The 27,736-nt window shown below is 35.7% G+C and overlaps 2 protein-coding genes and 1 long non-coding RNA gene across 7 annotated transcripts; 2 read left to right on the top strand and 1 right to left on the bottom strand.

Moving 5' to 3' along the window:
- The first annotated feature begins 3,534 nt into the window (after positions 1-3,534).
- On the top strand, positions 3,535-13,366 carry LOC137714859 (uncharacterized). 2 transcript variants are annotated; one of them, XM_088691001.1, is made up of 11 exons: positions 3,535-4,254; positions 4,383-4,622; positions 6,310-6,439; positions 8,326-8,478; positions 8,573-8,808; positions 8,897-8,966; positions 9,657-9,863; positions 11,350-11,579; positions 12,237-12,315; positions 12,382-12,510; positions 12,849-13,366. In XM_088691001.1, exons 2-11 carry the CDS (start codon positions 4,495-4,497, stop codon positions 12,945-12,947), a joined length of 1,461 nt encoding a protein of 486 aa, XP_088547127.1. In that variant the 5' UTR covers positions 3,535-4,254; positions 4,383-4,494; the 3' UTR covers positions 12,948-13,366. The 2 variants fall into 2 exon arrangements, with proteins under 2 accessions (XP_088547127.1, XP_088547126.1); XM_088691000.1 differs by having other exon boundaries at positions 3,633-4,254; positions 8,570-8,808.
- Positions 13,367-16,944: 3,578 nt separating this feature from the next.
- LOC148697926 (uncharacterized) lies at positions 16,945-17,404 on the bottom strand. Its single transcript, XR_015960717.1, has 2 exons — positions 17,268-17,404; positions 16,945-17,095 (listed from the first exon to the last, which is right to left on the bottom strand). It is a non-coding gene; the product is annotated as an uncharacterized LOC148697926 (long non-coding RNA).
- A 147-nt stretch (positions 17,405-17,551) lies between these two features.
- On the top strand, positions 17,552-27,500 carry LOC137714860 (uncharacterized). Of its 4 annotated transcripts, none has more exons than XR_015960716.1 (12): positions 17,552-18,220; positions 18,349-18,588; positions 20,272-20,401; positions 22,275-22,427; positions 22,522-22,766; positions 22,843-22,912; positions 23,656-23,862; positions 25,475-25,710; positions 26,367-26,445; positions 26,512-26,640; positions 26,983-27,138; positions 27,276-27,500. XR_015960716.1 is itself a non-coding variant. In XM_068454017.2 (11 exons), the coding sequence occupies exons 1-11, from the start codon at positions 17,700-17,702 to the stop codon at positions 27,076-27,078; spliced, it is 2,109 nt and encodes a 702-aa protein (XP_068310118.2). In that variant the 5' UTR covers positions 17,568-17,699; the 3' UTR covers positions 27,079-27,500. The 4 variants fall into 4 exon arrangements, 2 of the variants coding, with proteins under 2 accessions (XP_068310118.2, XP_088547124.1); XR_015960715.1 differs by having other exon boundaries at positions 17,568-18,220; positions 22,519-22,766; XM_068454017.2 differs by having other exon boundaries at positions 17,568-18,220; positions 22,519-22,766; positions 26,983-27,500.
- Positions 27,501-27,736: the final 236 nt, after the last annotated feature.

Below are 27,736 nucleotides of genomic sequence, written 5' to 3'. Positions count from 1 at the left end.
TCTACTGTGGTACGAGAAGAATTGAGGGACATGATTGCCTTGAGGTGGAGGCTGATGATGGCTGTTTTATGATAGACAGAGTATTTGAGGATGAGCCCTCAGTTTTCCTGAAGGTACAGTTAGTGGATGAAGATATGAAGGCCAACCTGCACAAGGATGTGATGTTGTGTTTTTCTAGCGCTGCAAATGTGGATGAAGAGTATACTGAGAATGATAAGGCGGGACAGAGAATAAAGGAGGAAGGTCCTGATGAGGAGGGCTGGACTACTGTGATACCTAAGTAGAAGAGAAAAGCTGAGAAGTGCAGGGTGGGGAAAGTTTGAGGGATGATAGGCTGAGGGACGTGGTTAGCAGCCCTAAACACAAATGGGTGGCTAGAGCTAACCTTGTCCAGAACTGGGGAGGTCTGGGAAGATGGTGGAGCATGATCAGCATGTTGAGTGAAAACTGTAAGTATCTTGGTATTGATAGAAATTGTTGGAGAATGATTTTGTGCTAAACCAGAATGTCATAGTCGCCTGCTGTTAGCTACTGATGGTTAAGTTCAAAGCAATGTGGTTAATGCATCCTGAATTTAAATAGTTTGTAAATAAGTTGTGTAACGAGCTTAATAAGGTTCAAAAGAGAGTTATGAATACTAATACCGTTGGTAACAATAACATAAACAGCAACGACGAATTACAAACTGAAGCTCAGATCATTGATGAATTGTCCCAAGTTTTAAGAGAGGAGGAAGTAATGTGGGCTCAAAAAAGCTTTCCCATCTTAGTTCTACATTTAGAAGAAAAAGAAACGAAAACAATAAGATAAGAGATGGGAATGGATTATGGTGGTGTCGTGGGGAGGGGCTTGAACAGGTTTTTGTGTAGGATTTTAAACTAGGTTTTTCTTGTTCTTCCCCTCCTAGCACTAATGAGATGTCTACAATTGCGAATATTATCAAGCCTTGCATAAATGAGGAGCAAAATAATTTTTTACTGTCCCCAATTACTGTAGGTGAAGTTTGGGACGCTGTAAATAGTATTGAGGCACTAAAAGCCCCAGGCCTTGATCGGTTTCATACTAGTTTTCACCAAGGTTGCTGGGATACAGTTAAGAACTTTGTTTTTTCAGTATGTTGAAGGATTTCTTTAAAAATAATGGGAGTCTCTGACTGACAAACCAAGGTGCATTTGCACCTGGTAGATCAATAAAGGATAATATTGTGATTGCTCATGAATTGTTCTCAAACTTTAACAGAAAAAAAAAAAAAAAAAAAAAAAAAAAAAAAGAGGAAGGATGGGTATATGGCCTTCAAGGTGGACCTAGAGAGAGCCTATGATATCCTTAACTGAGATTTTATCAGGTATGTCCTTTTTAAGCTTGGTTTTAGGGTGAGACGGGTGAATGTGATTATATAAACCTTTACCTCCTTCTCAATTATCATTAATGGCAATATACGTTGTTATTTCTATGAAAGATACTTGATCGACTCCTGTTGAATTTTTTATTCAAGTTGTTATGCCCATACTACACTTCGTACAAGTGTGTTCATTTTGCACACCTTAGCAATTTTTTTTTTTTTTCTGTAGTTTGAATAACCAAAACTAGAATATTTTTGTGGAATGATTTGTCACCCATTGACACAACTGTCGCTCGTTAACGTTGACACACCTCGACCCCAAATAACAAAATTTATGGGGCTGTGATGTGCTGGCTATCACTAAATTGACCACATGACCCCATCGAGAGACGACATCATGAGCCAACTTAATAGCGAAGCCATAGTAAGATAATTATGATGTGGGAGAATTTGAACCAAAATGTTCTTTACTAATAGAATAAAAGCTACTACAAAGTCTCCTAATCAACCTACCCACTTGGGGACACAAGTACAGGGATAAGATCCCATTACTATCACATAACATCTGAGCAACTAGAAGTATAACACACTTCTAGTTATTTCTATGAAAGATACTTGATCGACGCATGTTGAATATTTTATATAAGTTTTTATGCACATACTACACTTCGTAAAATTGTGTTCATTTTGCTAGCAATTTTTTTTTTTTTTGGGTAGTCTGAATAACCAAAGCTAGAATATTTTTGTTGAATGATTTGTCACTTTTCATTGACACAACTGTAGCTCGTTAACATTGACACACACTGACCCCAAATAACACAATTTACGAGGCTGTGATGTTCTGGTTGTCACTAAATTGACCACATGACCCCATTGAGAGATGACATCACAAGCCAACTTAATAGCTAAGCCAGAGTATGATAATTATGACGAAGCCATAGTAAGATAATTGTGATGTGAGAGAATTTGAACCAAAATGTTCTTTACTAATAGAATAAAAGCTACTACAAAGTCCCCTAATCAACCTACCCACGTGGGGACACAAGTACAGGGATAAGATCCCATTACTATCACATAACACAAGTATTTGATACCTCACATTAGCAAATACATTGCTAAGGTAGTTTAAAAGGAAAATGCGTTTTTCATTTAACAAATGACTCGCACCTTTTCCTCATCCCTTATAAGTGTAGAACTCCTTGTGTTAAAGTTCAACTATATCTAAGGGATCATTTTCTGAAGAAAAAAAAAAATCAAAAGTCACTGGTTCTTTCCACCATTATGACTGGACTGAACATGTTTCCAATTGTGATCATTTTGCTTTTGGCCAGTTGCTCTCATACTTCGGAATTGGAGGGTAAAGAGAGTTGACTCGACTAGAAATAAGTTGGAAATTCCGTTTGAGAGTTAAAAACACATTTATGATATGTTTACTAATTTGGAATTGGAATGACCGTTTAGACTAATCAGGAGTTAGAATGAGAAGGAATCAAATTCCAACATACTGTCACGTAGGGATGGCAATGAATCGGTTTGGGGACGGAAATGCTATATCCATCCCCATAACCACGAAAATTAATCATATCCATAATCGCAAATTAATCATCGGGTATTATCCATAACCATACCCACTGGATAACGGATTCCCCATCGGTTAACAGTTATATCCATCTTTGTCAATACAAAAAATATATTCGCCTAATTGACGCATGATAATTTAATAAATATTAATTTCGTCATTAAATATTTGATGTATAAAATGATTTAATTAATGGATCTTTTGGAGCATAAAAATTAAAGCTAAACTTTAATAATGTTGGTTGATCTTTGATATCTCTCATAGGTATTGAATTCTCATAGATTTTGATTCATATCAAAACTTTTGAACTTTGCCACAAAATGCAATTCACACAATGCAATTTTTGTATTCTCAAAGTAAGATTCGGTCAATAATAAATACACACACACACACATATTATATAATATTTTAATATTATATTATATATTATTTGATTCGGGTACGGGTACGGATATGGATTGGGGATCTTATAACCATATCCAAAATCATAACCGAATAATATTTACAGTTTTTCCCCATACCAAAATATACCCGAATTTTCAAACTCAAATTCAATTCATTCGGACGGTTATCTATAGTTATCGAATTTAACGGTTGAAATTTTAATCCTTACGAAGACTTATCCTGCAAGTCATTTATCTGACTATGAGATTCTCCACTTTTCCTAAAGTAGCTTTGGAATTGAAAAGCAATCCAAACATGCGTCTAGACAAAGCAGACTTTGATTTAATACTTTGATCCTATGACAGAGTTTGTTTCATCCATAATGTAGTTGCTAGTTGCAAGTTCATAGCAAAAACTAGCAACCCAGTTTCAGCTACCGTCGCCGCCGCATCCGCCGCCGCACAAAAACTAAGTTTTCAGCGGCGCGTATCGTCCTACCGCTGTCATTGTCAGTGCTGGCCATAATTTATGAGTGCTTCAGATCCAGACGGATATCGGAACATCCTGAAGGCGTCGATCCTGAAATCCTTGATTGGATTCGGAAACTCAGCCCCGCCGAGCTCAATAGTATTAGGAATCGCGACCCTGCCTTCCTCGATGTGATTCGGAACTTGGACTCTGCTGCTTTCCCTTCGGAATTTTCTGGAAGCGTCGACGGTCCTCTAAACCCGCCGTCTGTTCCGTCTCCTGCCCCCGCCGTGCTTGGTGGTGGAAGTTCAGAAAATAGAACTGGGTCTAACTTCACCTTGGCTGCCTCTTCCGCTGCTCAAAGTCAAGCATCTGCATCAGAACGCCTCCAGAAAAAGAAAATTCCGGTAAAGCAAGAATCTATTTCTTTGTCTACAGAAGCAGCCGCGGCTCAGGAGGCATGTGAAAAGTGGCGAGGAAGGTCATCTTTGTCTATTCTTAAAACTCATTGTTTGATGTCCCTTTTAGTTATATTTGGACCTCTGAGTGGAGTAATATAGCCCTGTACTAAAGATGAGCTTCTTTTTGGTGAATTTGATACACCTCCAGGGGAAACGAAGCATACTCTAATGGGGATCTGTCTAAAGCTGAGGACTGCTACACACAAGGAGTGAATTGCGTTTCTAGAAATGAGACATCTAGAAGCTGTCTTAGGGCATTGATGCTGTGCTATAGCAACCGTGCAGCAACACGTCTGACTGTTGGAAGAATAAGAGATGCACTTGGGGACTGTATGATGGCTGCTGCAATTGATCCCAACTTCCTGAAAGTGCAGGTTAGAGCTTCCAAGTAAGTATTTTCTCTTTACTATTTGATATTTTCTTTTGACTTTCCAGTATGAACCTCTGCGCTAACGCAGCTTCTTTTTTTGTTGATCTCACTTTCCGACATAAACTAGGATGAGTTACGCAGACATTTGATGATATCTAGTGCGTTTTTACTTTAGACCATGAAGTTTTGGAATTTACAACCCAACCACTTGAAATTTATATATAGTGGGATATATATTTATAACAAAAGCAAATGGACTTTAAAATTTTAAAATTTTGCTATAATTCTTGTTCAATTTTAATACAATTGATTGTTAGACTTTTGCTACTTACTAGTCCTAACAATTTCTTACACAATCCGTTAACACGACACAAAAATAACAGGTTTCGGGTCAACACGATAACTAATCGGGTCATTATCGGGTCACATGATAATAACCCATTAATAAGGGATTCTTAACAGATTTACACGAGACTGGCACGAGGGTAACCTGTTTCGACACGATAAGAAAAAAATTATTTTGATGATTTTAATTTTTTAAACTACTAAAAAAAGCTTACTATAAAATACAATAGATATAATGAATATGTATATATTGTTTATTAATTATTATTCTATATAAATTTTAAATTTTAAAATTTAAGTTTTATTTATTTATTTATTTTTATAGGATATTATAGGCAAAGATTGAGATTAAAATTCATAAAACACATTAAAAATAAAAATATCAAGTAATTTAAAAATACCAAACACATTAAAAAAAATAGAATAATTAATTTACATGTGCGAAAAATATGTAAACGCTCGTAGTCACATCTTCTATGCTTTGAGGATGGGTATATGATCGTTTGAATTTTTAAAACCATACAAGCTCTCATGAATAGTATTTTTAAGGGAGTTCAAAATAAACAAAATTCATAATCATTAATGTATTAGTCTGAAAGATGTGAAAGCATAATAAACATTCATAATTGCATTCTCAATGCTTAGACGATGGTTACATGGTCATTTAGATTTTTAAAACCCTCCAAATCTCATGAACAATTTTTTTTTTTTTTTTTTATTTGAGTGCAAAATTAATAAAATTAATAATAATTATTGTAGAAGTGTGAAAAATGTAATCACTCGTAATGAAAAGCTTTACAACTTTCATGAAGGGGTCAACTCCAAAATTTAGTATGTATATACTAATTTAGTATTATGTTGTACATTTTTTTGGGTCAAATTATGTTTTTCATTTTTATTGATTTAAAATATATTTTTCTTAACGGGTAACGGGTCGGGTCATATTACCTGATAATATTAACGGGTTGATTTCGGATCAGGTCATATTACTGTTTACTTTAACAAGTATTAAATGACATGACCTGTTAAGCTATCGGGTATGACACGAAAACGACACGAACATGAGAAACACGACACGAATGCCGTGTCTACTACTTACCATTACTTGTACAATATTGTGCTGTTGTTCTTGGATCGTCTGGTTTTAAGTAAGATATTTTACTGGCACTCAAATTTCTGCTTCTCATAATTTTCATATGTTGTTCTGCTGGTCTTTGATTAGGCATTTCCTATTGAATGTGCTTTGTCGCTTTGATTTTTGAGTTCCGGCATAGAATTTTTCAGTCACAAATTCATAATTGCTTTTCTTTTCACACAACATAACCTTCCCTAATTGTATTTCGTTTTAAAATTCTTAAAGCTGTTATCTTGCTCTTGGGGAAGTTGAAGATGCTTCACACAATTTTAGGAGGTGCCTGCAATTGGCAAATGATGTCTTTGTGGACCGAAAGATTGCAGTAGAAGCTTCTGATGGCTTACGAAAAGCACAGGTAGTGTAATTAATTAAAAACCCGATCTTACTGCTTTCCATGGGATTCACCATAGTCTACATTTAACATCACTTATAAATTCCAAGTCGTACGTTGTGTACATTATAAATTCTAAGTCTTATGTTGTGTACATGAAATTGGTTAATACAGTACTCATCTGAACCCTGATAATGCTGAAACTTTTTCTCGTTTTCTTAAAAACAGTTTAAGTTGCACACCACATAGTTTGTAGGGTGATTGAGCCAAGAAGAAATAAGGAATTTTCTGATTGTAAAACCCCTATTTTGGCTTGTAAAGAGAAAAGACATGGGAAAAAGGGATCAAAGTTGGAGTGTTGATCTGTTTAGGGTTTTAACTTATATTTAATTTCCTTCTTTTCATCTTGAATATATTATTTCGTCTGAAGGCGTTGCAGATTTCAAATCTGCTCATAATTATTGTTGCTCATGTTTGATACTTGATTATATGGGAGGTTGTGAAATTGTAGTCAGGAATTCTTATAACTTGGTTGTACAAGTAAAACCCTGTGGAACAGGTTAGAGGAACTATACTTTCAAGTTGGTATCAATTGAGGATGGCCATGGAGGTCTGACAAATGTATTTGCAAAGGCTATTGTTGAGTAAGGACCTCGTATTGTTGGTAGACAGTGAATTTAAATTTGGTCTGAGTTTCTTTTGGATTAGAATGAGTTATTGTGGGGCTGTTTTGCTGTTTTGAACAGTGACAAGAAGGCAAAGATGAGTATTTTAGTGGATTTAAGTGTGTTATAAACAAGATATTATAATGAAATTTTGGGAATTTTAAATAACCATTCTGCATCCTCCAGGCCAGTAAATTTTTTTTTATAGAGCATATATCTGTAATTAGTTTGAGAGATATAGGATCAAAGCAGTGTGAGCTTGAAGGTTGAACTATAGTATTCCATGTACTCTCCTAAATCTCAAATTCAAAAGCAAAGGTCTTTTATTTGTATATCTCCTCACTTGGTGCATTTTGTGTATATCTGAGGAGGAGATTGTGGATCATCTTTTCTCCATTGCTCTTGTTCTGCACAGTTGTGATGGAAATTGTGTAAGGGAGTTAGGGCTAGTTGGGTTATTCCAAATTGTTGTTTTGAGCTTCTAAGTACCAAGTTTGAGGCTTCAGGATGGGGGAGGAAAGCTAAATTTTTATGGGGTTGATTTTGTGCTGGCAGTTTTTGGAATATTTGGGTGGAGCGTAATAGAAGAATTTTAAAGAATACAAGGGTGTGGGACTAGATGAATTATGACGTAGTTAGATACTGGGCAGCTCCGCTATTTGCAAATCAGTTTCGAATAAGGATGGATGCATTTGCCGCTGTGAAATGAATTTAGGTTTCAAGTCTTCAGGTTTTTGTATCTTAATTTGAGAGGTCTGGTTCTGCAAAAGTGTATCCTATCCCATGTTACTGTGGGAACGGGTGTAGATGAAATGTGGGACCAAGTTAGATAATGGGCAGCTCTTTGGACATTAGTTTCAAATGTGTAGGGATTATGATGTGTTAGCAGCAGTGAAAATGAATTTATATTTTAAGTCTTGGTTTATGTAACATTATAACTTAGCTCTTTTTGAGAGGTCGTTTTTTATACTTCAGGTTAAGATATACATTTTTCTTCTATTATTTTTTGGCCAATAACAGTTTTATATTGCATACATGTACACACGTGCCAAGTTTTGCATGTAATGGGGATCGCTTGTGGATCCCTATCTGCATTGTATTTAATGATCTGAAATATCTATATTATGTCTCAATTGGATCATCCCTGCAAAACATCAATCAAATCTTAAGCCATTGCTTTAACCATTGGATTTTTACGGAGAAGTGTTTGTATACAAACTGATTTGGGGTTTTAATTGCTGGCAGAAAGTGTCTGAATGCCTGAATCTTTCTGCTGAACTTTTGCTATGGAAAACATCTACTAATGCCGAGCGTGCTTTACAACTTATTGATGAAGCTTTGGTAATAAGTTCCAGCTCAGAAAAATTACTTGAAATGAAAGCGGAGGCTCTTTTTGCGGTTAGTGATTTATTTAATTATGTTTTTTCTTTTATTGGTTTTTGCTACTATGATTTTCAGTCAGTTGTGGGCTGAATTCTGTATTCCCTAGCAGGTGCGGAGGTATGAAGAGGTGATTGAGCTGTGTGAGCAGACCCTTAGTTCTGCGGAAAAGAACAACCTTCCAGCAGATACCAATTTTACTTCAGATAGTTCCGAACTATCAAAGTACTTTTACTTCAGACTCTGGCGGTGCCGCATGATTTTTAAATCCTATTTTTATCTTGGAAAACTCGAGGAGGGTCTTGCTGCACTAGATAACTATGAGGAAAAGATGTCTACCTCATATAGGTAACTTTCAGACACGATTTTAGATGTTAAATTTTGTTAAAGGTTTGCTTTTGTTGCTTGAAGTTGCTAACACTATGCGAATGTCCAGGAATTGGAGAAAAACTCTGCAATCATCAGAGCCCCCTGTTCTCGTTGTACGTGAACTTCTGTCTCATAAGGTATGCTCAGTCTGTGCCGTGTTTCTTGACTTGTACAATCCTCTCTAGGTGCATATGTCATATCACAACTGAGTAGAAATATTTGAACTCATACCTCATCCCATATTAAAGAAAGTTGGGCAGGATCCTCTTCAGCTGTCTTGCCGACATGTAATTACAAATAAAGACAAGAAGCATTTTCAAAACTAGATAGGACCTTCTTAACCGTGTCATTCTCCTCATTGGTTATCCTGGTGGAACTTTCTCATATGTTAGCACTTGCTATGATGTCTGCCTACGGGTTTTTTAATTTTTTGTTTTTGAGATATATAGTAGTTTCTAGTCATTCGATTGCAGATATATTTACAAACCAATCTCTTTCTCGCACAATATTTCCTTTTTCAAGTGGTGTCAGGGTAAAAGAAGGTTGTACTTTAGTTTATGCTTGGCATTCTTCAGTGTCTACTAGTTTGTTTTTCCAATATTTGATGCGTTTAATTTTGGGGAAGTGTTATTGGTACTCCACAAAGGTCATCCCTTACTCCTCCCTTATAAAAAGGGAAAAATTGTACTTTTGACTTATTTGGAGTATCAATAGCAGCTCCCTTAATTTATTCATCATTAACTGTTTAATTGAAAAATACGAAGTGCTCTACTGCATATACATGTTGCTTATGTAGTGACTTTCTTCTTTGTTACTGTACATCGTAGGTTGCGGGGAATGAAGCATTTCAAGCTGGAAGACATACTGAAGCTGTTGAGCATTATACTACTGCTTTGTCCTGCAATGTTGAATCACGTCCATTTACAGCTGTTTGTTTTTGCAATCGTGCCGTTGCATACAAGGCATTGGGTCGGATTACTGATGCTATTGCTGATTGCAGTCTAGCTATAGCTCTTGATGGAAATTATCTAAAGGTTTGTTCAAAGCTGAAGTTTTCTTAATGATTCTTTGATATGGCATTGCTCATGATTTTACTTATTCATTACTTTTTTTTCTTTGGTAAAAGGACGGGCTGGTTTTATATATCTGTTTGATTGAAATCAGAGACATACAAACTAGTAGTCTTGTTAGGTCATTAAGGGGTCGTTTGATTGACCGGACTAGGACTGGATTTTGACTTCTCTATGTGGGCTTATTTTAGGCTATTTAAAATGTGGGGCCTAAATAGAACCAACCAAGCCAATCCTTGCAATTTGTCTTGTGTGTTTATGCGGTTTCTTCCTGTGGAAATGCAATAAATGGATCTTGTCTAACACATTAATTTTCAAGGAAATCTTAAAGCATTTAATTCATTTCTATTTCTTCTTTTTTTTTTTTTTTTTTTTTGAAGAAGAAGAAGAAGAAGAACTTTCTATTTCAATTGCAAGGCACAAACATCTAAGTTTCCAAGAACGTCACGTTTTAATTTCAGATTGCAGTCTCCTGAACTTCTCAAATTTGTGGTCAAATTTTGATTAAGATATTCAAGAATTTTACCTTTGGGTTCACCCTTGAAAATTTAAGATATATTAGATACGAGTATTTCGCTCTACTTAGAAGGTCTTCCCAAGATAAAAGATTAAAATGAAGGAATTTTCAGTCAATTCAGTTTTGACACCATTTTCGACATCCATTATAATTTTTAATTTCTAACTAATAATTTCTCCCATATCTTTTGGTTTGTGGTTTATATCAACCTCAAAGTGCAGCTTCTCCAGGGTTAGATTTCATTTATAGACTTTAAAAATCTGGTGTGCTTTGCTCAAGTTTCCTCATGTATTGCGTTATGTTATACTGTAGCGTGAATATCATTTTCCAATCTCCAATGAACAACGGATAGATGTGTAGAACATACCCTTACACGTGCTTCACAGGCAATATAATACACATTTAGAATGGATGTGACCACCGAAATGCTCCTTGGTGATTAATGTTTCGTAAGGATATGGAATTGTTATGAACTGTTTGCGTGGGATAAAGTAATCAGGAAACATTGACATAGACATATGGATTAGAATTGTTTGCCTCCCACATTTGTGATGCCAACTGGCTAGACTGGAAAAGAGTGACCTGAACTTTCAGAATGTTGTACAAGATGTTGGCAGAGTTGTCAAATACTGTATGGTTTGAACTTATTGGTCCTTGTGAACCTTTTGTATTTAAGCCTCTTGAGTTATAAGTGGTTGCTTGTCTACGAACGTTTAAAATTTGAAGTCTATGGGTCGATTATGTTGGGGATGGAAGAAGACTACACTAACACAATGAAGTTGTCATTCCTCTAGTAGGTGGTGCTTTACCGCTTTAACAATCCTTTCAAAGTTGCCTTTCCTGTGGCATATTGCATTTCAGAACAATAATTTTCTTTGATTGGGTCCTCCTGTATGTTATGTCAGTTCCTGTTTTCTTTTAAACTTTTGGCAGGCTATTTCTGGACGAGCCACATTATACAAAATGATCAGAGATTATGGAGAAGCCGCTAAAGATCTTCGGAGACTGGTATCTATTCTCACTAAGCAGGAAGAGGAAAAAACTAATCTGTGTGGAGCATCTGACAGATCGAAAGACAGAAATGTCTTGAGACAAGCTCGTCTTCATCTTTCTAAAATAGAAGAAAAAGACAGAAAGGTGCCCTTGGATATGTACCTTATTCTGTAAGTTTATCTGCACCTATATTTGTTTGTGGCGTATGGTTGCAAACTGGCCCCTATTTAGGACGTTTACACGAATGCTGCTAGACTATCCAGTTAAATAATTGTTGAGGCTAAGTTGTTATACATTCGAGTGGGTGTACTGAGTAATTAACTATAACTGTTGAGGCTGAGGCTGAGGAAACCAATTTTTTAAATTATGGGTGGTTCATTGACTTCCATCTTGTTCACAATAGGTAAAGTATCCTTCTGTTGGTTTAATTGCCAAGCATAAAAAACTTCTCCAGATGGTAATTTAAGCAATTGAAAAAACGAACAATAAATGCTGGCTTTACAGTGAAGTGTATAGGAGAGCCTATGCTTGAAGCAGGGAGAACACTGTCAGAGACTTGATCTCAAATTTGTGACTATCATGAAAATTTAGACCGAAGCTGCTTGCTGATAATTCCTTGGTATAATATAATTAATTATTTACAACAAGCTCTTTGGTAATGCTCCATGCTCTGGATTGTAGGCAGATAAGAATAGTCCATGGAATCTAAGAAATACTTACACATGCCGTTTATGGTTCTCCTAGAAAAGGTGTAGCTTTTCAAGGTAGTTTAATTCCGAGTATAATTGATTGAAACTATCATTAAGTTAATTCGGCTATAATGGTAGGGGAGTTGAACCATCTGTTTCGGCATCAGAAATCAAGAAGGCGTATCGGAAAGCTATACTTCGACATCATCCTGACAAGGTATGTAATATTTTATGATTTGTAGCTTGCTTACTGCTATTCACCGTCTAACATGTTCTTTTATAGGCTGGTCAATTCTTTTCAAGGAGCGATAATGGGTGTTGGAAGGAGATAGCAGAAGACGTGCACAAGGATGCTGACAGGCTTTTTAAAATGATTGGGGAGGCATATGCAGTACTTTCAGACCCAACCAAGGTCTCAAAACTCTTCGCAATAATGCTTTCTTTTTTTTTTCTTTTTTTTTTCCGGTTATGTTTCAAATAAACAAGTCTTTGTGCAGCACGTTTTTGTTGAAAAAAGTTTGTACTTTTTTGTTCTTACTGCCATCATCCTTATTTGAGTTATCAGAGATCTTTTCCTCTTAGATAGTGATATGCTATGGGTTTTAAACTTTTATCGGTAGAGACCAGTGAGATGTTTCATATTCTGGTCAATGATAATCTAGTGATTATTGTTTGGGTATTCTGTTTCACAAAATTGATAAAATCCCAGCTTTCTAAGAAATTGTGGTGTTTATTTTACTCATGTTGCAGCGTGCAAGGTATGGCACCGAGGAGGAGATGAGGAATGCACAAAAGAAACGCAGTGGAAGCAGCACATCTAGAATGCCAGCAGATGTTCAAAAGAAGTAGCAGTAGGCAACAATGGGGAGAGGTTCCGAGATCATATGGCAACTCATCTTCTAGAGGGTCAGAAGCAGCACAGTCAAGTAGATATTCTTGAAGACATGCCTGCTTAGAACCTTGACTCTTCAGAAGAGGTTTTGAATGGAATGAGGTTGGAAGATGGATTTATTGCATTGCTTCATGTGTAGCTTCACTTCAAGGATCAACCGGCGTGTGCAGTTGATTCAGCTTGTATGTCAATGGTAGTGTGAGCTCCCAAGTTTGAAGCAATGCGGTTAATGCATCCTGAATTTAATTAGTTTGTAAATAAGTTGTCTAACGAGCTTAACAAGGTTCAAAAGAGAGTTATGAATACTAATACCATTGGTAACAATAACATAAACAGTAACGATGAATTACAAACTGAAGCTCAGATCATTGATGAATTGTCCCAAGTTTTAAGAGAGGAAGAAGTAATGTGGGCTCAAAAAAGCTTTCCCATCTTAGTTCTACATTTAGAAGTAAAAGAAACGAAAACAATAAGATAAGAGATGGGAATGGATTATGGTGGTGTCGTGGGGAGGGGCATGAACAGGTTTTTGTGTAGGATTTTAAACTGCGTTTTTCTTGTTCTTCCCCTCCTAGCACTAATGAGACGTCTACAGTTGCGAGTATTATCAAGCCTTGCATAAATGAGGAGCAAAATAATTTTTTTACTCTCCCCAATTACTGTAGATGAAGTTTGGGACGCTGTAAATAGTATTGGGGCACTAAAAGCCCCAGGCCTTGATCAGTTGTATACTAGTTTTTACCAAAGTTGCTGGGATACAGTTAAGAACTCTGTTTTTTCAGTATGGTGAAAGATTTCTTCAAAAATAATGCGAGTCTCCGACTGACAAATCATACAAATATAGCACTCATTCCCAAAGGGGAAAATCCAAAAACTGTTGGTAAGTCTTTGTAATGTGAGTTATAAAATAATTACTAAAGTCATTATTAAGAGATTAAAGCTTATTCTGAATCTTTGTATTTCTCCAAACCAAGGTGCACTTGCACCTGGTAGATCAATGAAGGATAATAATGTGATTGCTCATTATTGTTCTCAAACTTTAACAGAAAATAAAAAATAAAAAATAAAGAAAAGAAAAGGAAGTAGGGGATATGGCCTTCAAGGTGGACCTCGAGAGAGCCTATGATATGCTTAATTGAGATTAATTCAGGTATGTCCTTTTTAAGCTTGGTTTTAGTGTGAGATGGGTGAATGTGATCATATAATGCTTTACCTTTACCTTCTTCTCAATTATCATTAATGGCAACATACTTTGTTATTTCTATGAAAGATACTTGATCGACTCCTGTTGAATTTTTTATTTAAGTTGTTATGCACATACTACACTTCGTAAAATTGTGTTCATTTTGCACACCTTAGCAATTTTTTATTTTTTTTTGGGTAGTCTGAATAACCAAAACTAGAATATTTTTGTTGAATGATTTGTCACTTTTCATTGACACAACTGTAGATCGTTAACATTGACACACCCCGACCCCAAATAACACAATTTACGAGGCTGTGATGTGCTAGTTGTCACTAAATTGACCACATGACCCCTTTGAGAGATGACATCACAAGCCAACTTAATAGCTAAGCCATACTATGATAATTATGACGAAGCCATAGTCAGATAATTGTGATGTGAGAGAATTTGAACCAAAATGTTCTTTACTAATAGAATAAAAGCTACTACAAAGTCCCCTAATCAACCTACCCACTTGGGGACACAAGTACAGGGATAAGATCCCATTACTATCACATAACACAAGTATTTGATACCTCACATTAGCAAATACGTTGCTAAGGTAGTTTAACGAATGACTCGCACCTTTTCCTCATCCCTTATAAGTGTAGAACTCCTTGTGTTAAAGTTCAACTGCATCTAAGGGATCATTTTCTGAAGAAAAAAAAAATCAAAAGTCACTGGTTCTTTCCACCATTATGACTAGACTGAACATGTTTCCAATTGTGATCATTTTGCTTTTGGCTAGTTGCTCTCATACTTCGGAATTGGAGGGTAAAGAGAGTTGACTCGACTAGAAATAAGTTGGAAATTCCGTTTGAGAGTTAAAAACACATTTATGATATGTTTACTAATTTGGAATTGGAATGACCGTTTAGACTAATTAGGAGTTAGAATGAGAAGGAATCAAATTCCAACATACTGTCACGTAGGGATGGCAATGAATCGGTTTGGGGACGGAAATGCTATATCCATCCCCATAACCACGAAAATTAACCATATCCATAATCGCAAATTAACCATCGGGTATTATCCATAACCATACCCACTGGATAACGGATTCCCCATCGGTTAACGGTTACATCCATCTTTATCAATACAAAAAATATATTCGCCTAATTGACGCATGATAATTTAATAAATATTAATTTCGTCATTAAATATTTGATGTATAAAATGATTTAATTAATGGATCTTTTGGAGCATAAAAAATAAAGCTAAACATTAATAATGTTGGTTGATCTTTAATATCTCCCATAGGTATTGAATTATCATAGATTTTGATTCATATCAAAACTTTTGAACTTTGCCACAAAATGCAATTCACACAATGCAATTTTTGTATTCTCAAAGTAAGATTCGGTCAATAATAAATATACATACACACACACACATATATTATATAATATTTTAATATTATATATAATATTATATTTTATTTTATTTGATTCGGGTACGGATACAGATATGGATTCGGGATCTTATAACCATATCCAAAACCATAACCGAATAATATTTACAGTTTTGCCCCATACCAAAATATATCCGAATTTTCAAACTCAAATTCAATTCATTCGGACGGTTATCTATGGTTATCGAATTTAACAGTTGAAATTTTAATCCTTACGAAGACCTAGCCTGCAAGTCATTTATCTGACTACTAGCCTCTCTGCACGCACTAACGTGCGTGCGAGAGGCATTTTTGCATCACGGGCGCTACGCGCCCCAAAGATGTGTTGTTTTAAATATTCTTATATTTCTTAAGTGATTATTTTATAAATTGTGTTTGTGTCCATCACAACAATTTCTTATTATTTTCAATTTTTTATTATGTTCAATCATCTAACTTAGTCTTTTTGCACCTGCCCATTATGTATAAATATGTAGTCTTCTGAAGAAAAAAAAAGCCAAGGCGGTTTTGGATGATCAGATTAATTTAATTATATAATTTTCAGTTTGACTTTAAGTTTATTGTCTGTTTCATTTATGAATATATTAGCCTCTCCGCATGCACGCATTTTTGCATCACGGGCGTTACGCGCCCCTAAATGTGTATTGCGTTAGTTTTTTTTCATTGTAATTGTCAAGATATATTTTAAATGTATTGTGTAAAGAGGAACTTTTTCGTTACCATGCACATCCTAAAAAATTATTCAGTTTTTCGTTTTCACTTTGCGTAAAGTAATGATTTAAATGTTACGCAAAGTGAAAACGAAAAACATAACTTTTTAGGACTTTATCATGTTTACAAAATTAAATAGTAAGAAATGTTAAATGTAATTGTGAAGATTTTGCATTAGTTTTTTTCCATTGTAATTGTGAAGATATAATTTAATTGTATTGTGCAAAGATAAACTTTTTCTTTACCATGCATGTCCTAATCACATTTGGTATATATAGTTTATCAGTAATACAAATTGGAATTTATAAACACTTACAATGCCAAGTTGTTAACATATATACTTGAGCATCTCTGATCTTCATCCCAATCGTCGTTGTCTCGGAGTCTTAGTAATTTGCACCCCACGATCACCTCAGACCTTATTCAAAGACTGCGTCAAAAAAGAAGGGGCCGTGTTCCATCGTTAAGGGCCAGGGGAAAACAATTTTTGGTTACAAAGAAACCAATCAAACATCATATCAACCGCATAAAACCCCATATAATATGCTATTTTTTTTATCAAAATAATACGCGGATTATGCAGACAAAAAAAAAATAGCGAGAAATAAAAAAGAACAATACAAATAGATAAAAAGTACCAATTAACAGAACAAAGAAAGCTAATGTAGAATAGAATATATTTATGAGAAGAATTGGTTCTCTTCAGCGTGTGGATTACATTCTCTTAGAAGAGGCCAAGGCTATCTTCTTGTTTGTGCCTGTCCATGAGATAACTCAAAACATTAAGTATATGAAGTTTAAAATTAAAAAAAAAAACAAAAAGACAACAAAAGAAAGCTGAGCAAATGGGGAGTAAGAGATCAAACAAACAGTGTGTGTGGTTGAATAACCTTCTTGGTTATCTTCTGGGGAAAATTATGATAGTCTTACCTCCTTTGCCGAAGCCTTGAAAATTCTGCCTTCTTGTTTGTGCCTGTCCACCACTTTTAAAATCCCCAAATCAACTTTGAACTGCAAACCCATATTGTAATTCAATAAAACCTGAACAAAGTGAATTAGGATTAAACAATTCGATGTTGAAGAAGCATCAAATGAAATAAGGTGGACCGGTACCCATAAATTATATTAAAGGAGAAGCATAGATGAGATTCTCCACTTTTCCTAAAGTAGCTTTGGAATTGAAAAGCAATCCAAACATGCGTCTAGACAAAGCGGACTTTGATTTAATACTTTGATCCTATGACAGAGTTTGTTTAATTCATCCATAATGTAGTTGCTAGTTGCAAGTTCACAGCAAAACCTAGCAACCCTGTTTCAGCTACCGTCGCCACCGCATCCGCCGCCGCCATCAGCACAAAAACTATGTTTTCAGCGGCGCGTATCGTCCTACCGCTGTCATTGTCAGTGCTGGCCATAATTTATGAGTACTTCAGATCCAGACGGATATCGGAACATCCTGAAGGCGTCGATCCTCAAATCCTTGATTGGATTCGGACACTCAACCCCGCCGTGCTTAATAGTATTAGGAATCGCGACCCTGCCTTCCTCGATGTGATTCGGAACTTGGACTCTGCTGCTTTCCCTTCGGAATTTTCTGGAAGCGTCGACGGTCCTCTAAACCCGCCGTCTGTTCCGTCTCCTGCGCAGGCCGTTCTTGCTATCCTTGATTTGATTGGGACACTCGACCCTGCCGTGCTTGATGGTGGAAGTTCAGAAAATAGAAGTGGGTCTAACTTCACCTTAGCTGCCTCTTCCGCTGCTCAAAGTCAAGCATCTGCATCAAAACGCCTCCAGAAAAAGAAAAGTCCGGTAAAGCGAGAATCTATTTCTTTGTCTGCTGAAGCAGCCGCAGCTCAGGAGGCATGTGAAAAGTGGCGACTAAGGTCATCTTTGTCTATTCTTAAAACTCATTGTTTGATGTCCCATTTAGTTATATTTGGACCTCTGAGTGGAGTAATATAGCCCTGTACTAAAGATGAGCTTCTTTTTGTTGAATTTGATACACCTCCAGGGGAAACGAAGCATACTCTAATGGGGATCTGTCTAAAGCTGAGGACTGCTACACACAAGGAGTGAATTGCGTTTCTAGAAATGAGACATCTAGAAGCTGTCTTAGGGCATTGATGCTGTGCTATAGCAACCGTGCAGCAACACGTCTGACTGTTGGAAGAATAAGAGATGCACTTGGGGACTGTATGATGGCTGCTGCAATTGATCCCAACTTCCTGAAAGTGCAGGTTAGAGCTTCCAAGTAAGTATTTTCTCTTTACTATTTGATATTTTCTTTTGACTTTCCAGTATGAACCTCTGCGCTAACGCAGCTTCTTTTTTTGTTGATCTCACTTTCCGACATAAACTAGGATGAGTTACGCAGACATTTCATGATATCTAGTGCGTTTTTACTTTAGACCTTGAAGTTTTGGAATTTACAACCCAACCACTTGAAATTTATATATAGTTGGATATATATTTATAACAAAAGTCAAATGGACTTTAAAATTTTAAAATTTTGCTATAATTCTTGTTCAATTTTAATACAATTGATTGTTAGACTTTTGCTACTTACTAGTCCTAACAATTTCTTACACGATCCGTTAACACGATACAAAAATAACAGGTTTCGGGTCAACACGATAACTAATCGGGTTATTATCGGGTCACATGATAATAACCCATTAATAAGGGATTCTTAACAGATTTACACGAGACTGGCACGAGGGTAACCTGTTTCGACACGATAAGAAAAAAATTATTTTGATGATTTTAATTTTATAAACTACTAAAAAAAAGCTTACTATAAAATACAATAGATATAATGAATATGTATATATTGTTTATTAATTATTATTCTATATAAATTTTAAATTTTAAAATTTAAGTTTTATTTATTTATTTATTTTTATAGGATATTATAGTCAAAGATTGAGATTAAAATTCATAAAACACATTAAAAATAAAAATATCAAGTAATTTAAAAATACCAAACACATTAAAAAAATTATAATAATTAATTTACATGTGCGAAAAATATGTAAACGCTCGTAGTCACATCTTTTATGCTTTGATGATGGGTATATGATCGTTTGAATTTTTAAAACCATACAAGCTCTCATGAATAGTATTTTTAAGGGAGTTCAAAATAAACAAAATTCATAATCATTAATGTATAAGTCTGAAAGATGTGAAAGCATAATAAACATTCATAATTGCATTCTCAATGCTTAGACGATGGTTACATGGTCGTTTAGATTTTTAAAACCCTCCAAATCTCATGAACAATTTTTTTTTATTTATTTGAGTTCAAAATTAATAAAATTAATAATAATTATTGTAGAAGTGTGAAAAATGTAATCACTCGTAATGAAAAGCTTTACAACTTTCATGAAGGGGTCAACTCCAAAATTTAGTATTTACATACTAATTTAGTATTATGTGTACATTTTTTTGGGTCAAATTATGTTTTTCATTTTTATTGATTTAAAATATATTTTTCTTAACGGGTAACGGGTCGGGTCATATTACCTGATAATATTAACGGGTTGATTTCGGATCAGGTCATATTAATGTTTACTTTAACAAGTATTAAACGAGATGACCCGTTAAGCTATCGGGTATGACACGAAAACGACACGAACACGAGAAACACGACACGAATGCCGTGTCTACTACTTACCATTACTTGTACAATATTGTGCTGTTGTTCTTGGATCGTCTGGTTTTAAGTAAGATATTTTACTGGCACTCAAATTTCTGCTTCACATAATTTTCATATGTTGTTCTGCTGGTCTTTGATTAGGCATTTCCTATTGAATGTGCTTTGTCGCTTTGATTTTTGAGTTCCGGCATAGAATTTTTCAGTCACAAATTCATAATTGCTTTTCTTTTCACACAACATAACCTTCCCTAATTGTATTTCGTTTTAAAATTCTTAAAGCTGTTATCTTGCTCTTGGGGAAGTTGAAGATGCTTCACACAATTTTAGGAGGTGCCTGCAATTGGCAAATGATGTCTTTGTGGACCGAAAGATTGCAGTAGAAGCTTCTGATGGCTTACGAAAAGCACAGGTAGTGTAATTAATTAAAAACCCGATCTTACTGCTTTCCATGGGATTCACCATAGTCTACATTTAACATCACTTATAAATTCCAAGTCGTACGTTGTGTAAATTATAAATTCTAAGTCTTATGTTGTGTACATGAAATTGGTTAATACAGTACTCATCTGAACCCTGATAATGCTGAAACTTTTTCTCGTTTTCTTAAAAACAGTTTAAGTTGCACACCACATAGTTTGTAGGGTGATTGAGCCAAGAAGAAATAAGGAATTTTCTGATTGTAAAACCCCTATTTTGGCTTGTAAAGAGAAAAGACATGGGAAAAAGGGATCAAAGTTGGAGTGTTGATCTGTTTAGGGTTTTAACTTATATTTAATTTCCTTCTTTTCATCTTGAATATATTATTTCGTCTGAAGGCGTTGCAGATTTCAAATATGCTCATAATTATTGTTGCTCATGTTTGATACTTGATTATATGGGAGGTTGTGAAATTTTAGTCAGGAATTCTTATAACTTGGTTGTACAAGTAAAACCCTGTGGAACAGGTTAGAGGAACTATACTTTCAAGTTGGTATCAATTGAGGATGGCCATGGAGGTCTGAAAAATGTATTGTTGAGTAAGGACCTCGTATTGTTGGTAGACAGTGAATTTAAATTTGGTCCGAGTTACTTTTGGATTAGAATGAGTTATTGTGGGGCTGTTTTGCTGTTTTGAACAGTGACAAGAAGGACAAGATGAGTATTTTAGTGGATTTAAGTGTGTTATAAACAAGATATTATAATGAAATTTTGGGAATTTTAAATAACCATTCTGCATCCTCCAGGCCAGTAAATTTTTTTTTATAGAGCATATATCTGTAATTAGTTTGAGAGATATAGGATCAAAGCAGTGTGAGCTTGAAGGTTGAACTATAGTATTCCATGTACTCTCCTAAATCTCAAATTCAAAAGCAAAGGTCTTTTATTTGTATATCTCCTCACTTGGTGCATTTTGTGTATATGTGAGGAGGAGATTGTGGATCATATGTTCTCCATTGCTCTTGTTCTGCACAGTTGTGATGGAAATTGTGTAAGGGAGTTAGAGCTAGTTGGGTTATTCCAAATTGTTGTTTTGAGCTTCTAAGTACCAAGTTTGAGGCTTCAGGATGGGGGAGGAAAGCTAAATTTTTATGGGGTTGCTTTTGTGCTGGCAGTTTTTGGAATATTTGGGTGGAGCGTAATAGAAGAATTTTAAAGAATACAAGGGTGTGGGACTAGATGAATTATGACGTAGTTAGATACTGGGCAGCTCCGCTATTTGCAAATCAGTTTCGAATAAGGATGGATGCATTTGCCGCTGTGAAATGAATTTAGGTTTCAAGTCTTCAGGTTTTTGTATCTTAATTTGAGAGGTCTGGTTCTGCAAAAGTGTATCCTATCCCATGTTACTGTGGGAACGGGGGTAGATGAAATGTGGGACCAAGTTAGATAATGGGCAGCTCTTTGGACATTAGTTTCAAATGTGTAGGGATTATGATGTGTTAGCAGCAGTGAAAATGAATTTATATTTTAAGTCTTGGTTTATGTAACATTATAACTTAGCTCTTTTTGAGAGGTCGTTTTTTATACTTCAGGTTAAGATATACATTTTTCTTTTATTATTTTTTGGCCAATAACAGTTTTATGTTGCATACATGTACACACGTGCCAAGTTTTGCATGTAATGGGGATCGTTTGTGGATCCCTATCTGCATTGTATTTAATGATCTGAAATATCTATATTATGTCTCAATTGGATCATCCCTGCAAAACATCAATCAAATCTTAAGCCATTGTTTTAACCATTGGATTTTTACGGAGAAGTGTTTGTATACAAACTGATTTGGGGTTTTAATTGCTGGCAGAAAGTGTCTGAATGCCTGAATATTTCTGCTGAACTTTTGCTATGGAAAACATCTACTAATGCCGAGCGTGCTTTACAACTTATTGATGAAGCTTTGGTAATAAGTTCCAGCTCAGAAAAATTACTTGAAATGAAAGCGGAGGCTCTTTTTGCGGTTAGTGATTTATTTAATTATGTATTTTCTTTTATTGGTTTTTGCTACTACGATTTTCAGTCAGTTGTGGGTTGACTTCTGTATTCCCCAGCAGGCCCGGAGGTATGAAGAGGTGATTGAGCTGTGTGAGCAGACCCGTAGTTCTGCGGAAAAGAACAACCTTCCAGCAGATACCAATGACCAGTTCGTTTCTGCAGATAGTTCCGAACTCTCAAAGTATTTTTACTTCAGACTCTGGCGGCGCCGTATGATTTTTAAATCCTATTTTTATCTTGGAAAACTCGAGGAGGGTCTCGGTACACTAGATAAATATGAGGAAAAGATGTCTACCACATATAGGTAACTTTTAGATGTTAAATTGTGTTAAAGGTTTGCTTTTGTTGCTTGAAGTTGCTAACACTATGCGAATGTCCAGGAATTGGAGAAAAACTCTGCAATCATCAGAACCCCTTGTTCTCGTTGTACGTGAACTTCTGTCTCATAAGGTATGCTCAGTCTGTGCCGTGTTTCTTGACTTGTACAATCGTCTCTAGGTGCACATGTAATGTCACAATTGAGTAGAAATATTTGAACTCATACCTCATCCCATATTAAAGAAAGTTGGGCAGGATCCTCTTCAGCTGTCTTGCCGACATATAATTACAAATAAAGACATGAAGTATTTTCAAAACTAGATGGGACCTTCTTAACCGTGTCATTTTCCACCTATAGACAAAGAGTGTATTTGTTACTTAAAAGGCCAATTATCAAACCTCATTGGTTATCCTGGTGGAACTTTCTCATATGTTAGCACTTGCTATGATGTCTGCCTACAGGTTTTTTAATTTTTTGTTTTTGAGATATATAGTAGTTTCTAGTCATTCGATTGCAGATATATTTACAAACCAATCACTTTCTCGAACAATATTTCCTTTTTCAAGTGGTGCTAGGGTAAAAGAAGGTTGTACTTTAGTTTATGCTTGGCATTCTTCAGTGTCTACTAGTTTGTTTTTCCAATATTTGATGCGTTTAATTTGGGGAAGTGTTATTGGCACTCCACAAAGGTCATCCTTTACTCCTCCCTTATAAAAAGGGAAAAATTGTACTTTTGACTTATTTGGAGTGTCAATAACAGCTCCCTTAATTTATTCATCATTAACTGTTTAATTGAAAAATATGAAATGCTCTACTGCATATACATACATGCTGCTTATGTAGTGACTTTCTTCTTTGTTACTGTACATCGTAGGTTGCGGGGAATGAAGCATTTCAGGCTGGAAGACATACTGAAGCTGTTGAGCATTATACTACTGCTTTGTGCTGCAATGTTGAATCACGTCCATTTACAGCTGTTTGTTTTCGCAATCGTGCTGTTGCATACAAAGCATTGGGCCGGATTACTGATGCTATTGCTGATTGCAGTCTAGCTATAGCTCTTGATGGAAATTATCTAAAGGTTTGTTCAAAGCTGAAGTTTTCTTAATGATTCTTTGATATGGCATTGCTCATGGTTTTATATCCCTGTTTGATTGATATCAGAGATATACAAACTAGTAGTCTTATTAGGTCATTAAGGGGTCGTTTGATTGACCGGACTAGGACTGGATTATGACTTCTCTATGTGGGCTTATTTTAGGCTATTTAAAATGTGGGGCCTAAATAGAACCAACCAAGCCAATCCTTGCAACTAGTCTAGGACAAGCCATCAATGTGCCCTAAGTGTATTAGTACCTCTAATCAATTTGTATTTTCTTAGTGACACAGCTTTCCACCTGTTTTTGGGGAGCATTTGGAATATGTGTATTGTGTGTTTATGCGGTTTCTTCCTGTGGAAATGCAATAAATGGATCTTGTCTAACACATTAATTTTCAAGGAAATCTTAAAGCATTTAATTCATTTCTATTTCTTCATTTTTTTTTTTTTTTTTTTTTTTTTTGAAGAAGAAGAAGAAGAAGAACTTTCTATTTCAATTGCAAAGCACAAACATCTAAGTTTCCAAGAATGTCACGTTTTAATTTCAGATTGCAGTCTCTTGAACTTCTCAAATTTGTGGTCAAATTTTGATGAAGATATTCAAGAATTTTACCTTTGGGTTCACCCTTGAGAATTTAAGATATATTAGATACGAGTATTTCATTCCACTTAGAAGGTCTTCCCAGGATAAAAGATTAAAATGAAGGAATTTTCAGTCAGTTCAGTTTTGACACCATTTTCAACATCCATTATAATTTTTAATTTCTAACTAATAATTTCTCCCATTTCTTTGATTTGTGGTTTATATCAACCTCAAAGTGCAGCTTCTCCAGGGTTAGATTTTATTTATAGACTTTAAAAATCTGGTGTGCTTTGCTCAGGTTTCCTCATGTATTGCGTTACGTTATACTATAGCGTGAATATCATTTTCCAATCTCCAATGAACAACGGATAGATGTGTAGAACATACCCTTACATGTGCTTCACAGGCAATATATTTACACATTTAGAATGAATGTGACCACCGAAATGCTCCTTGGTGATTAATTTTTCGTAAGGATATGGAATTGTTATGAACTGTTTGCGCGGGATAAAGTAATCAGGAACATTAACATAGACATATGGATTAGAATTGTTTGCCTCCCATATTTGTGATGCCAACGGGCTAGACTGAAAAAGAGTGACCTGAACTTTCAGAATGTTGTACAAGATGTTGGCAGAGTTGTCAAATATTATATGGTTTGTACTTATTGGTCCTTGTGAACCTTTGTATTTAAGCCTCTTGAGTTATAAGTGGTTGCTTGTCTACGAACGTTTAAAATTTGAAGTCTATGGGTCGATTATGTTGGGGATGGAAGAAGACTACACTAACACAATGAAGTTGTCATTCCTGTAGTAGGTGGTGCTTTACCGCTTTCACAATCCTTACAAAGTTGCCTTTCCTGTGGCATATTGCAATTCAGAACAATAAATTTCTTTGATTGGGTCCTATAAAGTTGCCTTTCCTATGGCATATTCCTTACAAAGTTGCCTTTCCTGTGTCATTCCTGTAGTATGTTATGTCAATTCCTGTTTTCTTTTATACTTTTGGCAGGCTATTTCTGGACGAGCCACATTATACGAGATGATCAGAGATTATGGAGAAGCCGCTAAAGATCTTCGGAGACGGGTATCTATTCTCGCTAAGCAGGAAGAGGAAAAAACTAATCTGTGTGGAGCATCTGACAGATCCATTAGCGGCACAAATGTCTTGAGACAAGCTCGTCTTCATCTTTCTAAAATAGAAGAAAAAGACAGAAAGGACATCCCCTTGGATATGTACCTTATTCTGTAAGTTTATCTGCACCTATATTTGTTTCTGGCGTATGGTTGCAAACTGGCCCCTCTTTAGGACGTTTACACGAATGCTGCTAGACTATCCAGTTAAATAATTGTTGAGGCTGAGTTGTTATACATTCGGGTGGGTGTACTGAGTAACTAACTGTAACTGTTGAGGCTGAGGCTGAGGAAACCAATTTTTAAAATTATGGGTGGTTCATTGACTTCCATCTTGTTCACAATAGGTAAAGTATCCTTCTGTTGGTTTAATTGCCAAGCATAAAAAACTTCTCCAGATGGTAATTTAAGCAATTGAAAAAACGAACAATAAATGCTGGCTTTACGGTGAAGTGTATAGGAGAGCCTATGCTTGAAGCAGGGAGGACACTGTCAAAGACTTGATCTCGAATTTGTGCTATCATGAAAATTTAGACCGAAGCTGCTTGCTGATAATTCCTTGGTATAATATAATTAATTATTTACAACAAGCTCTTTGGTAATGCTCCATGCTCTGGATTGTAGGCAGATAAGAATAGTCCATGGAATCTAAGAAATACTTACACTTGCCGTTTATGATTCTCCTAGAAAAGGTGTAGCTTTTCAAGGCAGTTTAATTCCGAGTATAATTGATTGAAACTATCATTAAGTTAATTCGACTATAATGGTAGGGGAGTTGAACCATCTGTTTCGGCATCAGAAATCAAGAAGGCGTATCGGAATGCTATACTTCGACATCATCCTGACAAGGTATGTAATATTTTATGATTTGTAGCTTGCTTACTGCTATTCACCGTCTAACATGTTCTTTTATAGGCTGGTCAATTCTTTTCAAGGAGCGATAATGGGTGTTGGAAGGAAATAGCAGAAGACGTGCACAAGGATGCTGACAGGCTTTTTAAAATGATTAGGGAGGCATATGCAGTACTTTCAGACCCAACCAAGGTCTCAAAACTCTTCGCAATAATGCTTTCTTTTTTTTTTTCTTTTTTTTTTTTTCCGGTTATGTTTCAAATAAACAAGTCTTTGTGCAGCACCTTTTTGTTGAAAAAAGTTTGTACTTTTTTGTTCTTACTGCCATCATCCTTATTTGAGTTATCAGAGATCTTTTCCTCTTAGATAGTGATATGCTATGGGTTTTAAACTTTTATCGGTAGAGACCAGTGAGATGTTTCATATTCTGGTCAATGATAATCTAGTGATTATTGTTTGGGTATTCTGTTTCACAAAATTGATAAAATCCCAACTTTCTAAGAAATTGTGGTGTTTATTTTACTCATGTTGCAGCGTGCAAGGTATGGCACCGAGGAGGAGATGAGGAATGCACAAAAGAAATGCAGTGGAAGCAGCACATCTAGAATGCCATCAGATGTTCAAAAGTAGCAGCAGTAGGCGACAATGGGGAGAGGTTCCGAGATCATATGGCAACTCATCTTCTAGAGGGTCAGAAGCAGCACAGTCAAGTAGATATTCTTGAAGACATGCCTGCTTAGAACCTTGACTCTTCAGAAGAGGTTTTGAATGGAATGCGGTTGGAAGATGGATTTATTGCATTGCTACATGTGTAGCTTCACTTCAAGGATCAACCGACGTGTGCAGTTGATTCAGCTTGTATGTCAATGGTAGTGTGACCTCCCAAGTTTGAAGCAATGCGGCTAATGCATCCTAAATTTAATTAGTTTGTAAATAAGTTGTCTAACGAGCTTAACATGGTTCAAAAGAGAGTTATGAATACTAATACCATTGGTAACAATAACATAAACAGTAATGATGAATTACAAACTGAAGCTCAGATCATTGATGAATTGTCCCAAGTTTTAAGAGAGGAGGAAGTAATGTGGGCTCAAAAAAGCTTTCCCATCTTAGTTCTACATTTAGAAGTAAAAGAAACGAAAACAATAAGATAAGAGATGGGAATGGATTATGGTGGTGTCGTGGGGAGGGGCATGAACAGGTTTTTGTGTAGGATTTTAAACTGCGTTTTTCTTGTTCTTCCCCTCCTAGCACTAATGAGACGTCTACAGTTGCGAGTATTATCAAG

The sequence above is a fragment of the Pyrus communis genome, chromosome 3 (genome assembly GCF_041283825.1).
Source record: "Pyrus communis isolate YQ-2024b chromosome 3, ASM4128382v1, whole genome shotgun sequence".
In the NCBI taxonomy this organism is placed as follows: domain Eukaryota; kingdom Viridiplantae; phylum Streptophyta; class Magnoliopsida; order Rosales; family Rosaceae; genus Pyrus; species Pyrus communis.
Note: the sequence above shows the minus strand (reverse complement) of the source record. Positions and strands in the feature narration are given on the sequence as shown.